Raw genomic sequence first — 16,067 nt, forward strand, 5'->3', positions numbered from 1 at the left:
ATGTTTATTTTGTGGGAAAATTTTAAATTATTGATTGGTTTGACATTAGAAAATCCATAAATAAGATTAACTACATGGACAGATAAAAGAAGAAAATATACCTCAATAGGTGTAAGAAAAAAATCATTTGATAAAATTCAACATCCAATTATGATAAAAACTTAACAAAAAAGGAAGCATTTTATAAAGATTCAACATCCATTCATGACAACAATCATTAGCAAAGTGCAAACAGAAGGAAACCTCTTTCACCTGAAAAAAGTGTAACTACCAAAACACTATGGAAAACAACATCTTAAAAAACATCATTCCTTCTTTTTTAATCGAAGTATAGTTGATTTACAATATTAGTTTCGGGTGTACAGCAGTGATTCAGATATCTATAACTCTTTTCCATTATAGGTTATTACAAGATATTGAATATAGTTCCTTGTACTACAGTAAATCCTTTTTGTTTATCTGTTTTATATATAGTAGTTTGTATCTGCTAATCACAAACTCCTTATTTGTCACCCCCTCTCCTTTCCCTTTTGGTAACCATAATTTTGTTTTCTATGTCTGTGAGTCTGTTTCTGTTTTGTAAATAAGTTCATTTTTATTATTTTTTAGATTCAATATATATAAGTGATATCATATAATATTTGTCTTTGTCTGGCTTACTTCACTTAGTATGATAATCTCTAGGTCCATCCATGTTGCTGCAAATGGCAAAATTTCAGTCTTTTTATGGCTAAGTAATATTCCATTTTGTGTGTGTGTGTGTGTGTGTATGTGTGTGTGTGTGTGTGTGTGTGTGTGTATATATATATATAGATATATAGATATACGCTACATTCTCTTTATCCATTCATCTGTAGAGGGATACGTAGGTTGCTTCCATGTCTTGGCTGTTGTAAATAGTGCTGCTATGAATATTGAGGTGCATGTATCTTTTCAAATTAGAGTTTTCATCTTTTCCAGATATATGCCCAGAATTGGGACTGCAGGATCATATTGTAACTCTATTTTCATTTTTTGAGGAACCTCCGTACTATTTTCCATAGTAGCTCCACCAATTTCTATTCCCACCAACAGTGTGGGAGGGTTCCCTTTTCTCCACATCCTCTCCAACATTTATTATTTATAGACTTTTTTTTTTTTTTTTTTTTTTGCGGTATGCGGGCCTCTCGCTGTTGTGGCCTCTCCCATTGAGGAGCACAGGCTCTGGACGCGCAGGCTCAGCGGCCATGGCTCACGGGCCCAGCCACTCTGCGGCATGTGGGATCTTCCCGGATCGGGGCACGAACCCGTGTCCCCTGCATCGGCAGGCGGACTCTCAACCACTGCGCCACCAGGGAAGCCCTTATAGACTTTTTGATGATGGCCATTCTGACCAGTGTGAGATGACACCTCATTGTAGTTTTGATTTGCATTTTTCTAATAATTAGCAAAGTTGAGCATCTTTTCATGTGCCTGTTGGCCATCTGTATGTCTTCTTTGGAGAAATGTCTATTTAGTTCTGCCCATTTTTTGATTGGGTTGTTTTTTTGATATTGAATTGTCTGAGCTGTTTGTATATTTTGGAAATTAAGCCCTTTTCAGTCGTATCATTCACAATTATTTTCTCCCAGTCTGTAGGTTGTCTTTTCATTTTGTTTATTGTTTCCTTTGCTATGCAAAAGCTTATAACTTTGATTAGATTCCATTTGTTTATTTTTGCTTTTATTTCCTTTGCCTTGGGAGACTAAGAAAATATTGCTACGGTTTATGTCAGAGAATGTCTTGCCTATGTTCTCTTCTAGGTGAAAAAAATTTTTTTTTTTTTTTTTAGTGGTGGCTTTTTTTTTATTATTATTTTTTGGCTGCATCAGGTCTTAGTTGCAGCACGTGGGTTCTTTGTTGAGGTGTGCAGGATCTTTTGTTGCAGCACGCAGACTTCTCTCTAGTTGTGGCGTGTGGGTTTTCTCTTTCTAGTTGCAGCACGCAGACTCCAGGGCGCATGGGCTCTGTAGTTGTGGTGCACAGGGTCCAGAGCGCATGGGTTCTGTAGTTTGCGGCACACAGGCTCTTTCGTTGAGGCACGAGAACTCAGTAGTTGTGGTGCGTGGGCTTAGTTGCCCAAAGGCATGTGGGATCTTAGTTCCCCAACCAGGAATCAAACCAGCGTCCCCTGCATTGGAAGGCGGATTCTTACCACTGGGCTACCAGGGAAATCCCCCAAACATCATTCTTAACAGTAAAAGGTTAGATGTCCTTTTAAAAATCAGAACAAGGCAAGCATATCCAATATTAATACTTTTACTCAATATTACATTAGCAGTCTTAGCCAACCCAGTAAGGCCTAAGGCCTAGGATGGGAAAAGGAGAAACTTTTTCCAACATTCACATTCACAGATGATTAGACTGTCTAGAGTGACTTCCCTTGCAGTCCAGTGGTTAAGACTTCACCTTCCAGGGCTTCCCTGGTGGCGCAGTGGTTAAGAATCCGCCTGCCAATGCAGGCGACACTGGTTCGAGCCCTGATCCGAGAAGATCCCACATGCCGTGGAGCAACTAAGACCGTGTGCCACGACTACTGAGCCTGCACTCTAGAGCCCGCAAGCACAACTACTGAAGCCCAGGCGCCTGAAGCCCATGCTCCACAAGGAGAAGGCTGCACACTGCAATGAAGAGTAGCTACCGCTCTCTGCAACTAGAGAAAGCCCGGGCGAAACAACAAAGACCCAACTCAGCCAAAAATAAATACATAAATAAATTAATTAATTAAAAAAAAAAGACTTCACCTTCCAATGCAGGGGGTGTGGGTTCGATCCCAGGTTGGGGAGCTAAGATCCCACATGCCTTCTGGCCAAAAAACCCCCAAAACATAAAACAGAAGCAATATTGTAACAAGTTCAATAAAAGACTTTAAAAATGGTCCACACCAAAAAAATCTTTATTTAAAGAAACCCAGCTGATCACTACCTTAAGCGTGAGAATTATGTGCTTTTCTTGTTTTCATAGGAAAAAAATAAATAAATCGCAACTCATTGAACTTTGTCACCAGTATATCCACACCTCAGCCAAAGCAGCATAATATGGAGTTACAAGTGGTCACTCATTTAGTCCTAAACTAATAACTATGTACACACTAATTAATCTAAGCCATGCCTCTCAATTATTAATTTAGAATTGGAACAAACTTTCATTGCTTTCCTAATTTTCTTCAAATGACCTTGGGGCAGCTCATCCAAACTTCCCATCAAGCAACTCATTCATTTCCGAGAAGTGGCCCACAAGAAACAGCAAATTAGCAGTTGCAGGGGAAGGGAAGAGACAGTGGGGATGGGGGAGGGGGTGTACAAACAAACAAGCGAAACAGAAAAGAAACCCCCAGGAAAAAGGGATTGTGGAAGCTGAAAAAATGGAAATTTTCCACAAAAGAAGCCCAAAATAATATGCAAGATCGGGGAAAAACTTTCAAGAGTTCTTTTCAGTGTAATAATGAAATTCAGATCACGAAATCCATTCTTTAAAAAAGACGATAAGCAGAGTCGCTCGACTTCAGCAAAACCCACCACAAAGATGGCGGTGGGACGAAGCCCCCTCTCCTCCCAAAGCCGGAGGCTCTCGCCTCACATTTCCCACAAACCCCTCCGCACCGCCCAGCTCGCCGAAACCTGCCCGGCCGTCTACGACCAGTGCGCACGCGCAGCGCGACGTCACGTGCGCTCCCAGGGCTCTGAGGAGCTGGCAGGAGGGGCCTTGCCAGCTTCCGCCTCCGCGTCGCTTCGGAGGTCGAACGGTGGGTTCGCGGTGCCTCTGCCGCCGCCGCGGGGCAGCCGGGGTCGCGAGGCCGAGCGAGGGGCGCGCGGCGGCGCGGCCATGGGACTGCGCCGAGCCCGGTGACAGCAGGGATCCGAGCGGCCCGGGCCCTGAGCGCGTCTCCTCCGGGGGGCCTCGCCCTCCTGCTCGCGGGGCCGGGGCTCCTGCTGCCGTTGCTGGCGCTGCTGCTGGCGGCGGCGGCGGCCAGGATCATGTCGGGCCGCCGCTGCGCTGGCGGGGGCGCGGCCTGCGCGGGCGCGGCGGCCGAGGCCGTGGAACCGGCCGCCCGGGAGCTGTTCGAGGCGTGCCGCAACGGGGACGTGGAGCGAGTCAAGAGGCTGGTGACGCCAGAGAAGGTGAACAGCCGCGACACGGCGGGGAGGAAGTCCACCCCGCTCCACTTCGCCGCAGGTAACCGGGGCCAGCGCCGCCTCGCCTCGCCCCCAGACTCCACCTGCGCACCCCGGCTCGCAGGCCCGAAACCAGACACAGTGCACCTCTGCCCCCGCCCTCCCCCCCTGGGGCTCCGGTCCTGGTCATCTCGATGTCGTGGAGTGGGGACTAGGGGGCGAGTGTGCCGCACTCACTGGAAGCTGTGGGTTTTTTTGTTCGTTTGTTTGTTTGGGCTTTTTTGTTTTGTTTTGTGTCGACAATACCTGTACCAACTTCCGGTCTTACTACCCTAAAAGGCCTCTACATACTAGAAAGAGTTGGGACGTAGTAGACCTTGTGATTTAAAGGCCAGTTATCTCCAAAATCTATCGTTCTTGCACGTTCCACTATAACTCTTAAAAAGCCTTTGGGTTACGTTCTTAATGCTTTTGTAAAATGCAGGGATGTGATTTAGGGGCAGCAGCTTAATTGATCATTGACACATTAGCGTTAATAGGTTTACCTCGGTAGCCGTCATTAGCAAGTTTCTGGAGACTAGAACTGGAAAGAGTCAAGTTTGGGAGAATTGATATCTGACTTAGGTTGTGTGCGGGCGGGTAATCTTTGCCAGACACGTACAAGTTGGGGTGGAAAGTAGTAGAATGCGAGGAAAGATGGTGCAGGTACTCTAGCTTGGATCTACAATTTAAATTGGAACTAATCTCGCCTCATTCTGAGATTTAGATCGTTTGAATTACGTTTTTTTAAAATTTACATCTTATTTCTATAAAGCATTTATACTTTTCACTTTGAGGAAGGATCGTGATTACCTGTATCCTCAAGTGAGCCATGCACAGTTGAAAGCGGGAATAGAGTCTCATAATTCCGATAATGCTGGTTTTTCACTTGCTGCGTTACATGATTGTTTAAAATAATTTTTTGAAAAAGCAGAAGGGTATGTTTTAAAGCACTCTGTTTTTTTTGGAGTAGGAATGATGAGCAGAGGAGCATAAGAAAGATTTCCTTGTTCACAGGCATTGCTTTTACACTTTCTACCAATGGGAGATTTGTTTGTTTTAACCTGTACCTGTTTGAAAATGTAAATACTACTGGGAGGTATGCTTTCTCCATCAATTACAAATTTGTTGGGTTCCCATTGAGCCTTTTAAGGGAGAAGGTTTGGGGGACCGTCGGTGGGAGAACTATAAACAGCCTGTGGGCAGCAGAAAGGGGGGAAGGATGAAGAATACCGAAGTCTAATCTTCTGTTTGGCCATTTTGCCTAAAATTTTGGTGATCAGTGCTGCCTGTCCTCAGCTAATTTGGATTGTCCTGGTTGTCTGTGTAGTAAGCATTTAAATAACTGATTTGGCAAACCGTCATAACCAACGATATGTAATCCAAGGGGTAGTGTTACTTATATTCTGTTCACTTGATCTGTGGGATAAAAATAACCAAAGAAGATCTTAGTTGCTACCTTTCAAGAATTTGTTGTATTAGTGAGTTCATGTCTGAAAATAGTAATATTTAGAGACTTAAGATTATGGATTAGCTTCTTATTGACCTTATTCCTCCCAACCATCCCACCCTGAGTTCTGTCCCAACATTGCAAAGTACTTTTTACATAGATTTCATGTGGTTTGTTTAGACTGAAATGGAAAACTTATTTTAGGAACCAACTTACCTCTCACAGTTTATCCAAATTCTCAGGTACAGGTTATAAGCTTAAGAAGTCAAGGTATAAAAGAAACTAATAAAATAAAAATTACTAATAGTCTACATTAAATCAGAGCTTTAAAGCCCTGCATTTAAACTCAGGTATATTAGAAACTTTTTTTAATTAGCTCAGTAAATTCAATCTAAATTATTATTAGATTAATGAGAGAGAACCTGTTTTCTTAATTTTTTTTTTAATTTTTAAATAAGTGCATCCAGCTGCATTTTTCTTAATATGTGGAGAATATATTTTATAAACTCTTTGTAGGTGGTGAGTTATTCGTTATGTTAATATGCATGTAAGCAGGTTATTGGAAGCTCAGTGTAGGTGGGACTATGTAACTGCCTGACCAAGCAGTTTCTTGTGTTTGTACATTATAGGGTAAGCTATGGGAGGGAAAATTTTTTTTTAAGCCGATCAAAGCTTGAAGGTTTTATTGGGGGTAGGGTAGACATGATTTTGTCTTTTGTTTGGATTTCCAAGGAACAGGAACGAAAAATAAAGTGAATCACGATAGAACAGATTAGAAAAAATTTGGTCTGTCTTTTCATCTAAAATATTTAGTTCGATTAAAGGAATAATCAATTGCCAGTCCTAAAGGAGTTAAGTTCTTCTATCAAATGAAAAGAGTAATCAATGTAAATAGGAACTTTTCTCCTATTATTGGTCTAGATTACATTTCTTAGATAAGCATGCTTTAAGAAGTCACTTCTTAACGAGAAAAATTGTTCCCTCTTCAGTCGCTCTGCCACCAGCCCCCTACCTACACCCCCCACACACACACACACAGGATATGAATGAAACTTGTAGAGGCAGGTTGGTGGTAGGAAGGCTACAGCTCTAATTTTGCTAAAAGCAATCGCATCTGAAATTCTTGACAGTATAATCCCCTAGAAAACAGCAGATCTCAGTAAAGGAGATTGCTTCTCTGAGCTCATTTCTGAAAAATGAAGAGGGACAGAATCTTTGGGAGAAAGTCATCCTGTTGTCCATCATAGCCAAAGAAAGAAATACACAGTATTCTCAAGAATCTTAGAACTTGGGGGACTGGGCTGTGAGGAATAGAATTCCCTGGCTTGAGAATCTTAAACATTCTTTGGAGTGTGCAGAGAGGTATCATTCAGTAGGAAAATATGTAAAATAATTTATTAGGTTCAGGGAATTCAGGTACAGAGATGGTGGAAAGGAGGTGACACATATGTATGTAGCTAGAGAATGACAGGTTTAAAAAGAACTTGCATTGTTAGAGTTCTAGTTAAACAAGGTAACATTTGTTTTGTATTTGTAGCATGTTGTTACTGTTCTGTATTTGTAGTATGCTACTCAGCCATATACATTGAACTAGTCAGACTCAACTTTATTATATTCAATTAAGTGAATTGCATATAAGAGGGGTTTTTTTGTTTGTTTCTTTTTTTCCCCTGGAAGAGGGAAATGGAACTAGGGCATCTGGAACTTATTATACAAGCAACTGATATGAAAACTAGAGTTACTTATTCTAGAGATAAAAGAAGGCTAAGGTTAAACAATGTTTCTATCTACACATATGTGTAAAATAGTCAAGTAGAAAAGTGAGAGGATATGACTCCTCTGGCCTTGGCAGTCAAAACTAGGGGCTAGTAGGTGAAAGGTTACAAGGAGTCAGACTGCCTCTAACAGTCTGTTCAACTGTGGGATTGGCTGGAAGTCTCCAAACAGTGGTTGGATTGGCATCTTTCAGAGATGCTGTAGAAAGGATTTCTGTATAGGGTAGGCAATTGGACCAGTAAGTCAGATTCTGACTGGTATAAGAAAGTGGAATGATTCCTCCAATTGAAGATTTTAACAACTCAGCTACCAAAGATATAATAGCTCTTGTGATTGCCACTGATATCCTTTCCCAAAATGGTGCTATTGAAGACCTCCAGTAATGTTTCAAAAGCATTTCCTTCTTTTGGCTGTAGGTCACTGTCATAATTACGGGAGATGCACAAAATGTACCCACATTTCTTACCTAGGGCTAGAATTATAGACTTTTGTTTCCAGGATTGGTTTTTGCTGTGGGGAATAATTAAGTTCTGCATCAGTAGAAAACCCCAGTATCAAATAAAAACCAGTCGATTTAATAATTCAGAATTTTTTTTGACTTATCAGATCTCCCAGTATATTATCAAGACTTGAGTTATACCTGTTTCCTCAGCTCTTGATGGATTTAGAGGTAGGCAGTTGACTTCAGTAACAACCAGTCTGGAGTACTTGTTACAGTATTTCCGCATTCAGGTTGTCAGAATTTCATCACCCCAGAGGCCATGGCATCCTTTTCCAAGTTTCTTCCACTCTGACCAGATTATTTGTCCCAAGTTGAGCTAGGCAAAACCTTGTCCCTTGTGTTCCTCATTCTCAAGAAATATACGTGGGAAGTACTTTTTCTAGATCTTAGTAAACTAAAGTTAATAGTAAATGAGAAGCATAAAATGATATCCCTTAAAAAAAATCTGACACGAGTCCTGGCTGTGTAAGTCAAGCTGAAGGCTGCTTGATTATACATTCCCATCTCCTAGGCCACAGGAGCCTTCTCTGTTTCATGGCATTGGTTGACATTTTCTGTTTCTGAATGTTTCCTTCTGACAAAGCCCTACATGACACCAGCCTACCTTTAGGTTGGCAAGACATCACTGTCATTTCATATTGGACCAGCTGCATCATCAATGGCCCATTCCACCTTTGGACTGTAAAAAGGGGGAGGTGGTGGCTCTCAATGAAACTTCCTGAGAGTCTAAGTTGGTTTCTCTATAGTGACTTCCAGTGCTTCACAGCTTTCTGGAAGCCATGCAGATGAAAGCATGTTTCCAGTAGAGCAGCAAAATATGATACTGTTAACAATAGTCATGGTTGGCAAGACAGTTCCTGGGACTGCTAAAACTGATGGCATCTAGATTGTAACGAAACTTGACAAAAGAGAAATTGTATAGACTACTTTTCTTAGTCATCACAAATCATTAACTTCATATTTTCTGTGGAGGTCGTTTGCTTACTGTTCCAACAAAGTATTAGCTATGCACCAAACAAATGTTTGTCAAGTCCTCCTATATACCAGATACTAGCCTTGTCCAGTAAACAGAAATGAACAGGGGACAATGCCTGCCATTAAGTAACACAGTTTATTGATCAGCAAATTTACTTTCCAAATAAGCCTGTTTTGTTTCATTGTCAGTGCTTTATAGTGGATTCAAACTCAGTGTATGATTTCATCAGGATTTTCATGTTTGAAGATGAGTGCTATTCCATAGTTATAAAATAAACCACAGTGTATCCTGAGCAGCCATGACTGCTAACTGTAGGCTTCTGATTCCTTTATAAAGAGATCCTTAGGATATGAAGATTGGCATTGACTCTGAGGATATGCCTATTCATGTTTTACCTGGCCAGTGAGAGCATGAACAGAATATACCTTGCAAAACTATTTTTTCTTCAAGAAATGAGTACTTAACAGAAGTGCTTTGAACTATTCTTGACACTGTAAGAATGGGGATTTTATCAGGAATTAACCCTCAGAGTTTGGGAAGCCATTTAAAGCTAAGGTTTCACCAAACTTCCAAAAGTAGATTTTAAAATTTGAACTAGCTACCTGCTGACCCCCTCTAAATAATTCCTTTCATGTCAAGAAGTGGCTTCAAACATTGAAAATCTCAGACTCTTATCTACTGTCTCAGGATAGCAGCATGACCTCTGCACGCATATAGTCCTTACACTGTGACTTGGAAAACATGCTGGTCTGTCAGTCAGTCTCCAGATGGGTGTCAGACCTCTTAATGGCTAGGAAATCATGTTGATACAGTTATTGAAGTAGAAGTCATCTGTGTCTTGGACTGTTGGTAACTATGTAGATAAAATCACCGTAACCCTTTCTCCCCCTGTCTCCTCCCTAGCTAAAACTTCAATTTCAGTGTTTAGTCAGACACATCAGTATCGATTCTCTCTCTTCGGCTCTGGTTTGAGGCAGCCATCTTGTCTTCTCAATGGTATTTTAACAAAAGGCTACACTTGACCTTTCTTCAGCTTGATCACTGAGCCTTTGGAACAGATATCTTCCTAATTGACACTATCTGTTGTAACAACTAGATGTTCTACTACACCTATTTCTATGCCCACCTCACACTCCTTTTTTGGGAAGTTACTCTGTGAGTCACCATTTTGACTACTCCACATGTGTCGATCACCACCGAAGAAATAGTGATCCTTCTCAAAGTGCTTGGGCACATCAAGTAACTTTCCAAAGAAAGAGGTACCTTTACTAATTTTTCTTTATTTTGATTCCTTTTCTCTTACTCTCCAACCTAAGTCTTTTTTAAAAGCTTTTCTTCCAGGTGGGTGCTGCGTGGCTGGGATAGCAGAGCCATTGACTGGGGCAGCTGTGGGTGGCTCACTTGGGAGGACAGTGTGATCAACAGTACCCAGGCTGTGGTAAGGAAGATTCAGGTCAGAGCATAGTGGCAGCAGATTTGGCCTTTCCCTCCTTGAAATTTTCCCTCGTGGCTTCTGCTTTGCCATTCTTTCTTTCTTTCTTTCTTTTTTTTTTTTTTAAAGAAACTGCTTTTTTATTTATTTTTGGCTGTGTTGGGTCTTCGTTTCTGTGCGAGGGCTTTCTCTAGTTGCGGCAAGCGGGGGGCCACTCTTCATCGCGATGCGCGGGCCTTTCATTGTCGCGGCCTCTCTTGTTGTGGGGCACAGGCTCCAGACGCGCAGGCTCAGTAGTTGCGGCTCATGGGCCTAGTTGCTCTGCGGCATGTGGGATCTTCCCGCACCAGGGCTCAAACCTATGTCCCCTGCATTGGCAGGCAGATTCTCAACCACTGCGCCACCAGGGAAGCCCGCCATTCTTTCTTAGTTTTATTTCTCAGTCTCCTTTTCTCATACCGTGATATATTAATTCAGCAAATATCAACAAATTGTTATGTGCCATGCAGTGTGAAGGACACTGGGGAAGTAATGATGAACTAAGATAGACATTGATCCCCTTTTATGGAACTTGAGAGTCCAGGAGATAAGTACTAAACAGTAATTACAAGTTTTAATAAGTGCCAGAAGATACTGCTGTGAACAACAAAGACAAAAACTCCTGTGTTTTTTTCCTGAAGTTTGCATTCTAGTGAAGGAGAGGGGAAAACCAACTGAATTGAATGTGTGGGTGTGCCGAATGGTCTGCTGTAAATAGAATGCTCAGGAATGGCCTTCTTAAGGTGGAGACATTTAAACAGGTTAGACAGTGAGTAGAAATGAGGGATGCAAAGAGCAAGGGAGGAGTCCAAGCAGACAGGCAGCATGTACCACTGAAGTAAGGTTGGCATACTTGATGAACTGAAAGAAAGCTGGATCACAGCTCAGAAAGGGAAGAGTGGTATGAAATGAAGTTTGAGAAGGCGGTAATGGCCAGTTCATGCAGCAGACCTTGTAGGCCATGGGAGCGTGATTGAATTTTATTCTAAGCAGCAGTGGGAAGCCAGTGAATTATTTTAAACAGGGGTATGGTATGACGATTGTCTTTAAAAGATCTCTGGGGACAGAGTAGAAATGAGAGGCCCAATTAAGGAGACTTTTGCAGTAGTTCAGGCTGGAGACAGTGGGTTGGGGCAGTGTCGGTGGAATGAAGAGAAGTTAGGGAACATGTTGAGTCTGAGATGCCTTTGAAATACCCAGGTGGAGATATGTCCAGTAAACAGCCTGGAATTCAGGTGAAAAGTCTAGACTGGAGATTTAAATTTGCAGGTTGTGTATCTATGTGGTGCTTAAAACCATAGGAGAAGATGAGATCATCTAAGAGGGGAAAAGAGGGTAGAGAACTGAGTCTTGAGGAATCCTGGCATTAAAAATGGGGTGGAATAAGCAAGAAGCCCCCAGGGAAGTAGGACATGTCCAAAACCTGAATTCCTCATCTTTTGCCATGAACCTGTTTTGGCTGTAGCCTTCCCCATCTGAGTTGATGCCAACTCCACCACTCCATTTCTTAGTCCAAAAACCTTGGAGTCATCCATGACTCCTCTCTCGGCCCCAACCTCTCTTAACCTCCTCACTCTTACCCTCACCCCACGTCCAATATGTGAGCAAACTGTGCAGGCTCTACCTTCAGAGTACCCAGAATCTGTTACTTAATATTCTGACAAGTTCCACCACATTATGGTCCAAACCACCATAATCTCTCATCTACTTCTATCCTAAACCCCCTTAAATCTAGTCTCAACACAACAGCCAGAGGGTACTTTTCAAATATAAGTCATATCATGTAATTTACCAGCTCAAAACCCTGCAGTGACACTCCCTTTTTCCTCAGAGTAAAAAAGCCAAAGTTCTTACAGTGATCCTCAAGCCTCTCTAGCTGGTCCTCGTTACTTCTAACCTCATCTCCTGCTATGCTACCCCTTTCTTACTTGGCTCCATTTACTCTGACCTTCTAACAGTTGGTCAGTAGGGCTAACACTCTCTCTTTCAGGTCTTTCATGAAATGTCACCATCTCAGTAAGGCCTATGATGACCTCCCTGTTCCATTTTATGACCCACTCCATACACACATCCTGATTACTTCTTTTTTTTTTTTTTTTTTTATTTTATTTTTCAGTACGCGGGCCTCTCACTGTTGTGGCCTCTCCCGTGGCAGAGCACAGGCTCCGGACGCGCAGGCTCAGCGGCCATGGCTCACGGGCCCAGCCGCTCTGCAGCATGTGGGATCTTTCCGGACCGGGGCACGAACCCGTGTCCCCTGCATCGGCAGGCGGACTCTCAACCGCTGCGCCACCAGGAAAGCCCCTGATTACTTCTTATTCTACTCTTTCTCTAATTACCTTTTTAAAAATATATTTATTTATTTATGTATTTGGCTATGCCAGATCTTCATTGCAGCACACGGTATCTTTGGTTGCAGCATGCGGGCTCTTAGTTGCAGCATGCATGTGGGATCTAGTTCCCTGACCAGGGGTCGAACCTGGGCCCCCTGCATTGAGAGCGTACGTGTTAACCACTGGACCACCAGGGAAGTCTCCCTCTAATTACCTTCTAACATACTCATTTTGTGCATTTGTTGTTCATCTGCTCCACCTCCGTAGAAGTTCCTCAAAGGCAGAGATTTGGGCTGTTTTGTACACTAGTATGTCCCAGGCACCCAGAAAAGTGTCCATTACATGGTTGATATTGCCTGATCATTTGTTAAATGAACAGATGAAACAAGGAAAACCCAGGAGTGTGTGATGTCATGGAAACTCGGAGAGATGTTTCACGAGGAAGGAAGTAGTCAGTTGTCGAATGTTGCTGAGAGGTCAGTCAGATGAGGACAGACATGTGTCTTTTGGGTTTGGCAACATGGAGATTGTAAGTGGCCTTGATGAAAGCAGTTGTAAGGAAGAGGCCAGACTGGATTTGGGAGAAGAGTAAATGAGAGAACTGGTGACAATCCTTAGAGGTTTGAATATGCAGGGGAGCAGAGAAATGGAAAAGTAAATTCAGGGAGAATGTTTTTAATAAGATGGAAGATATAGAACATGTTTACATACTTCCGGGAATGATATGGTGGAGAGGGAGAGACTGATGTGAGTGGGCAGACCTTGAGAAGGTGAGCAAGGGCTACAGTGTAGAAGGGATTGATCCTTGATAGAAAATACACTTCTTTCAACAAAACAGAAAACTAGTAGTGCTCTCTAGTCAACTTCATTCATTTTCTTGCATGGCTTCAAACACCATCTTTATGGTCAGGACTTCAAAATGTCAGTTGCTAGCTCATACTAATTTCCTTAGATCAAAATCCACAGAACCTTCTACTTACTGGGCATTTGTTCCTCAAGCTAAGCATTTCCAAAAACAAATAATCTTATCTCACAAAATATCCTGTTTTACTTTGTGTCTCAGATATCTGATAGTCATCTCTTTTCCCAAAATTAAAGAAGTTGTCAGATACTGTCAGTTTTCTCTTCTGTCTTTAGTTACTCCTGGCAACATTGTGTGCAGTAGCAAAAGATTAGACACAACCTAACTATTCATGAGAAAGGAACTTGTTAAATTTTGGTACTTGCAGTCAATAAAATGTGTGCTGATAGGAGTTGATTTCTAGCATGTTATTAGTTTTTTGTTTTTTTTTTTAAGGAAGATGCAAAACAGGGGTTTAAAATATACAATATATTAGTAAGTATTTGCTTGTCCTTCAGTGACCATTGATGTGTTATGTAGCAGTATTTTTCATACTGTTTCTACAGGATGCCTCTGGAATAGGGGGGTAATTTCCTTTGGGTCTTTGTGAAGGAGAAGGCAGCAGATTCAACCTGAATAGTATTGTTTTAAATTGAATTCAGCTAATTTGCAACTTATGAGTGCCAGCTATGTACCAGGCATTGGGTATTTTTGCAGTGAACGAGACACATATTGGAATTTTATATAGGATTTCATTAGAAAATGCTAACTCAAAAAAGCTTGTGCGCCCCCATGTTCACTGCAGCATTATTTTTCTTTTTTTTAAATTGAAGTATAGTTAATTTATAATGTGTTAGTTTCTGGTTACTGCAAAGTGATTCAGTTTTATATATGTGTGTGTGTATATATGTATATATATTCTCTTTCATATTCTTTTCCATTATAGTTTATTACAACATATTGAATAAAGTTCTCTGTGCTATACAGTAGAACCTTGTTATTTAAGTTTTATATGTAGTAGTTTGTATCTGCTAATCACAAACTCCTAATTTGTCTCACACACACACACACACACACACACACACACACACACACACACACACACACACACACACACACACACACACACACACACACACACACTCCGTTTCCCCTTTGGTAACCATAAGCTTGTTTTCTATGTCTGTGAGTTTATTTCTGTTTTATAAATAAGTTCATTTGTATCATATTTTAGATTCCACCTATGAGCGATATCATATGATATTTTATCCATTCATCTGTCCATGGACATTTAGGTTGCTTCCATGTCTTGGCTATTGTAAATAGAGCCACTGCAGCATTATTTACAATAGCCAAGACATAGGAAAAAACTTAAGTGTCTATCAAGGATGAATGGATAAAGAAACTGAGGTGTATATACACAATGGAATATAATTCAGCTGTAAAAAAAGAATGAAATCTTCCATTTGCAACAACATGAATGGACTTTGAGGGCATTATGTTATGTGAAATTAAGTCCTGGGGATGAAGTGTACAGCATGATGACTATAGTTAATAATACTGTATTATATATTTGAAAGTTGCTAAGAGAGTAGATCTTAAAAGTTCTCATCACAAGAAAAAATTTTTAACTATGCATAGTGATAAATGTTAACTAGACTATTGTGGTGTCCATTTTGCACTATATACAAGTATCAAATCATTATGTTGTGCACTTGAAACTAATATAACCTTATATGTCAATTACATCTCAGTTTTTTTAAGGCAAAAAAAATTGCATTAAATCTATTGCCTGAAAGCAGCTTGAAAAACACTAGTCTATAGGACAAAATCCATGCACCACCTTAGTGTGGCTTGTAAGGTTCTTCCTCATCTGGCTTCTGCCTACTTGGGCATTCTGTGTCCTGGCTACTATGAATGATTAGCTCTTTCACACTTCAATGCCTGTGTACATCTTATTTCTTCTGCTTCAACTGCAGTGCCCTTTCCTTGCTTAGCTTTTTCCCACTCCCTGTCTCTTTTCTCCTCACCTCACTTCTCTCCTCTCATTTTCCTAATGATCCCTTCATTTTTCTGTAAGCCTTCAGCTGACATGTCATCATTGGACTCTCCTTTGGGATAGTCCTTCCTGTTCTCTGCTTTCCCCCAATTAGGTATTCTCTTCTTTGAGTTCTAGTAGCATTTTCTATATACCTCTTTTATGACAGTTATAGTATATTGAGATTACTGTTTCTCCACATCCTAAATTGTAAACTCTTTGAGAGTAGGGAGAATCAAAGATCAAGAATAGGGAGTATCAAAGACACCCACCTCTGTGACATAGAGCTTAGAATGTTTAGACAAAACAAAACAAAACAAGACAGTTAATCTCTTCAGTCATGTAACTCTTCCCTCAGTTGCAGCCAGGCCAGCCTCAGACATACACCTTGGAAACATTGTATGTTGTTGCTTTCTCATTCAACTCCACTCTGGTCTTCTTAGAAGGACTATATTCAGGCTTGGTGGTTTTAAGAATATTCTGATAAAATTTCAGATGAATGTAAAGG

General features: G+C 41.3%; 1 protein-coding gene across 1 annotated transcript in view; it reads left to right on the plus strand.

Annotated features, from left to right (window-relative positions):
* Positions 1–3,980: 3,980 nt before the first annotated feature.
* The window catches only part of TNKS2 (tankyrase 2), a 67,203-nt gene continuing 55,116 nt past the window's right edge, over positions 3,981–16,067 (plus strand). The window contains exon 1 of the mRNA XM_060125397.1: positions 3,981–4,194. Within this exon, the coding sequence (XP_059981380.1) occupies positions 3,996–4,194 (199 nt within the window). The 5' untranslated portion in view covers positions 3,981–3,995. The remainder of the gene's footprint in view (positions 4,195–16,067) is intronic.

Source organism: Lagenorhynchus albirostris, chromosome 16, assembly GCF_949774975.1.
Source record: "Lagenorhynchus albirostris chromosome 16, mLagAlb1.1, whole genome shotgun sequence".
NCBI lineage: Eukaryota > Metazoa > Chordata > Mammalia > Artiodactyla > Delphinidae > Lagenorhynchus > Lagenorhynchus albirostris.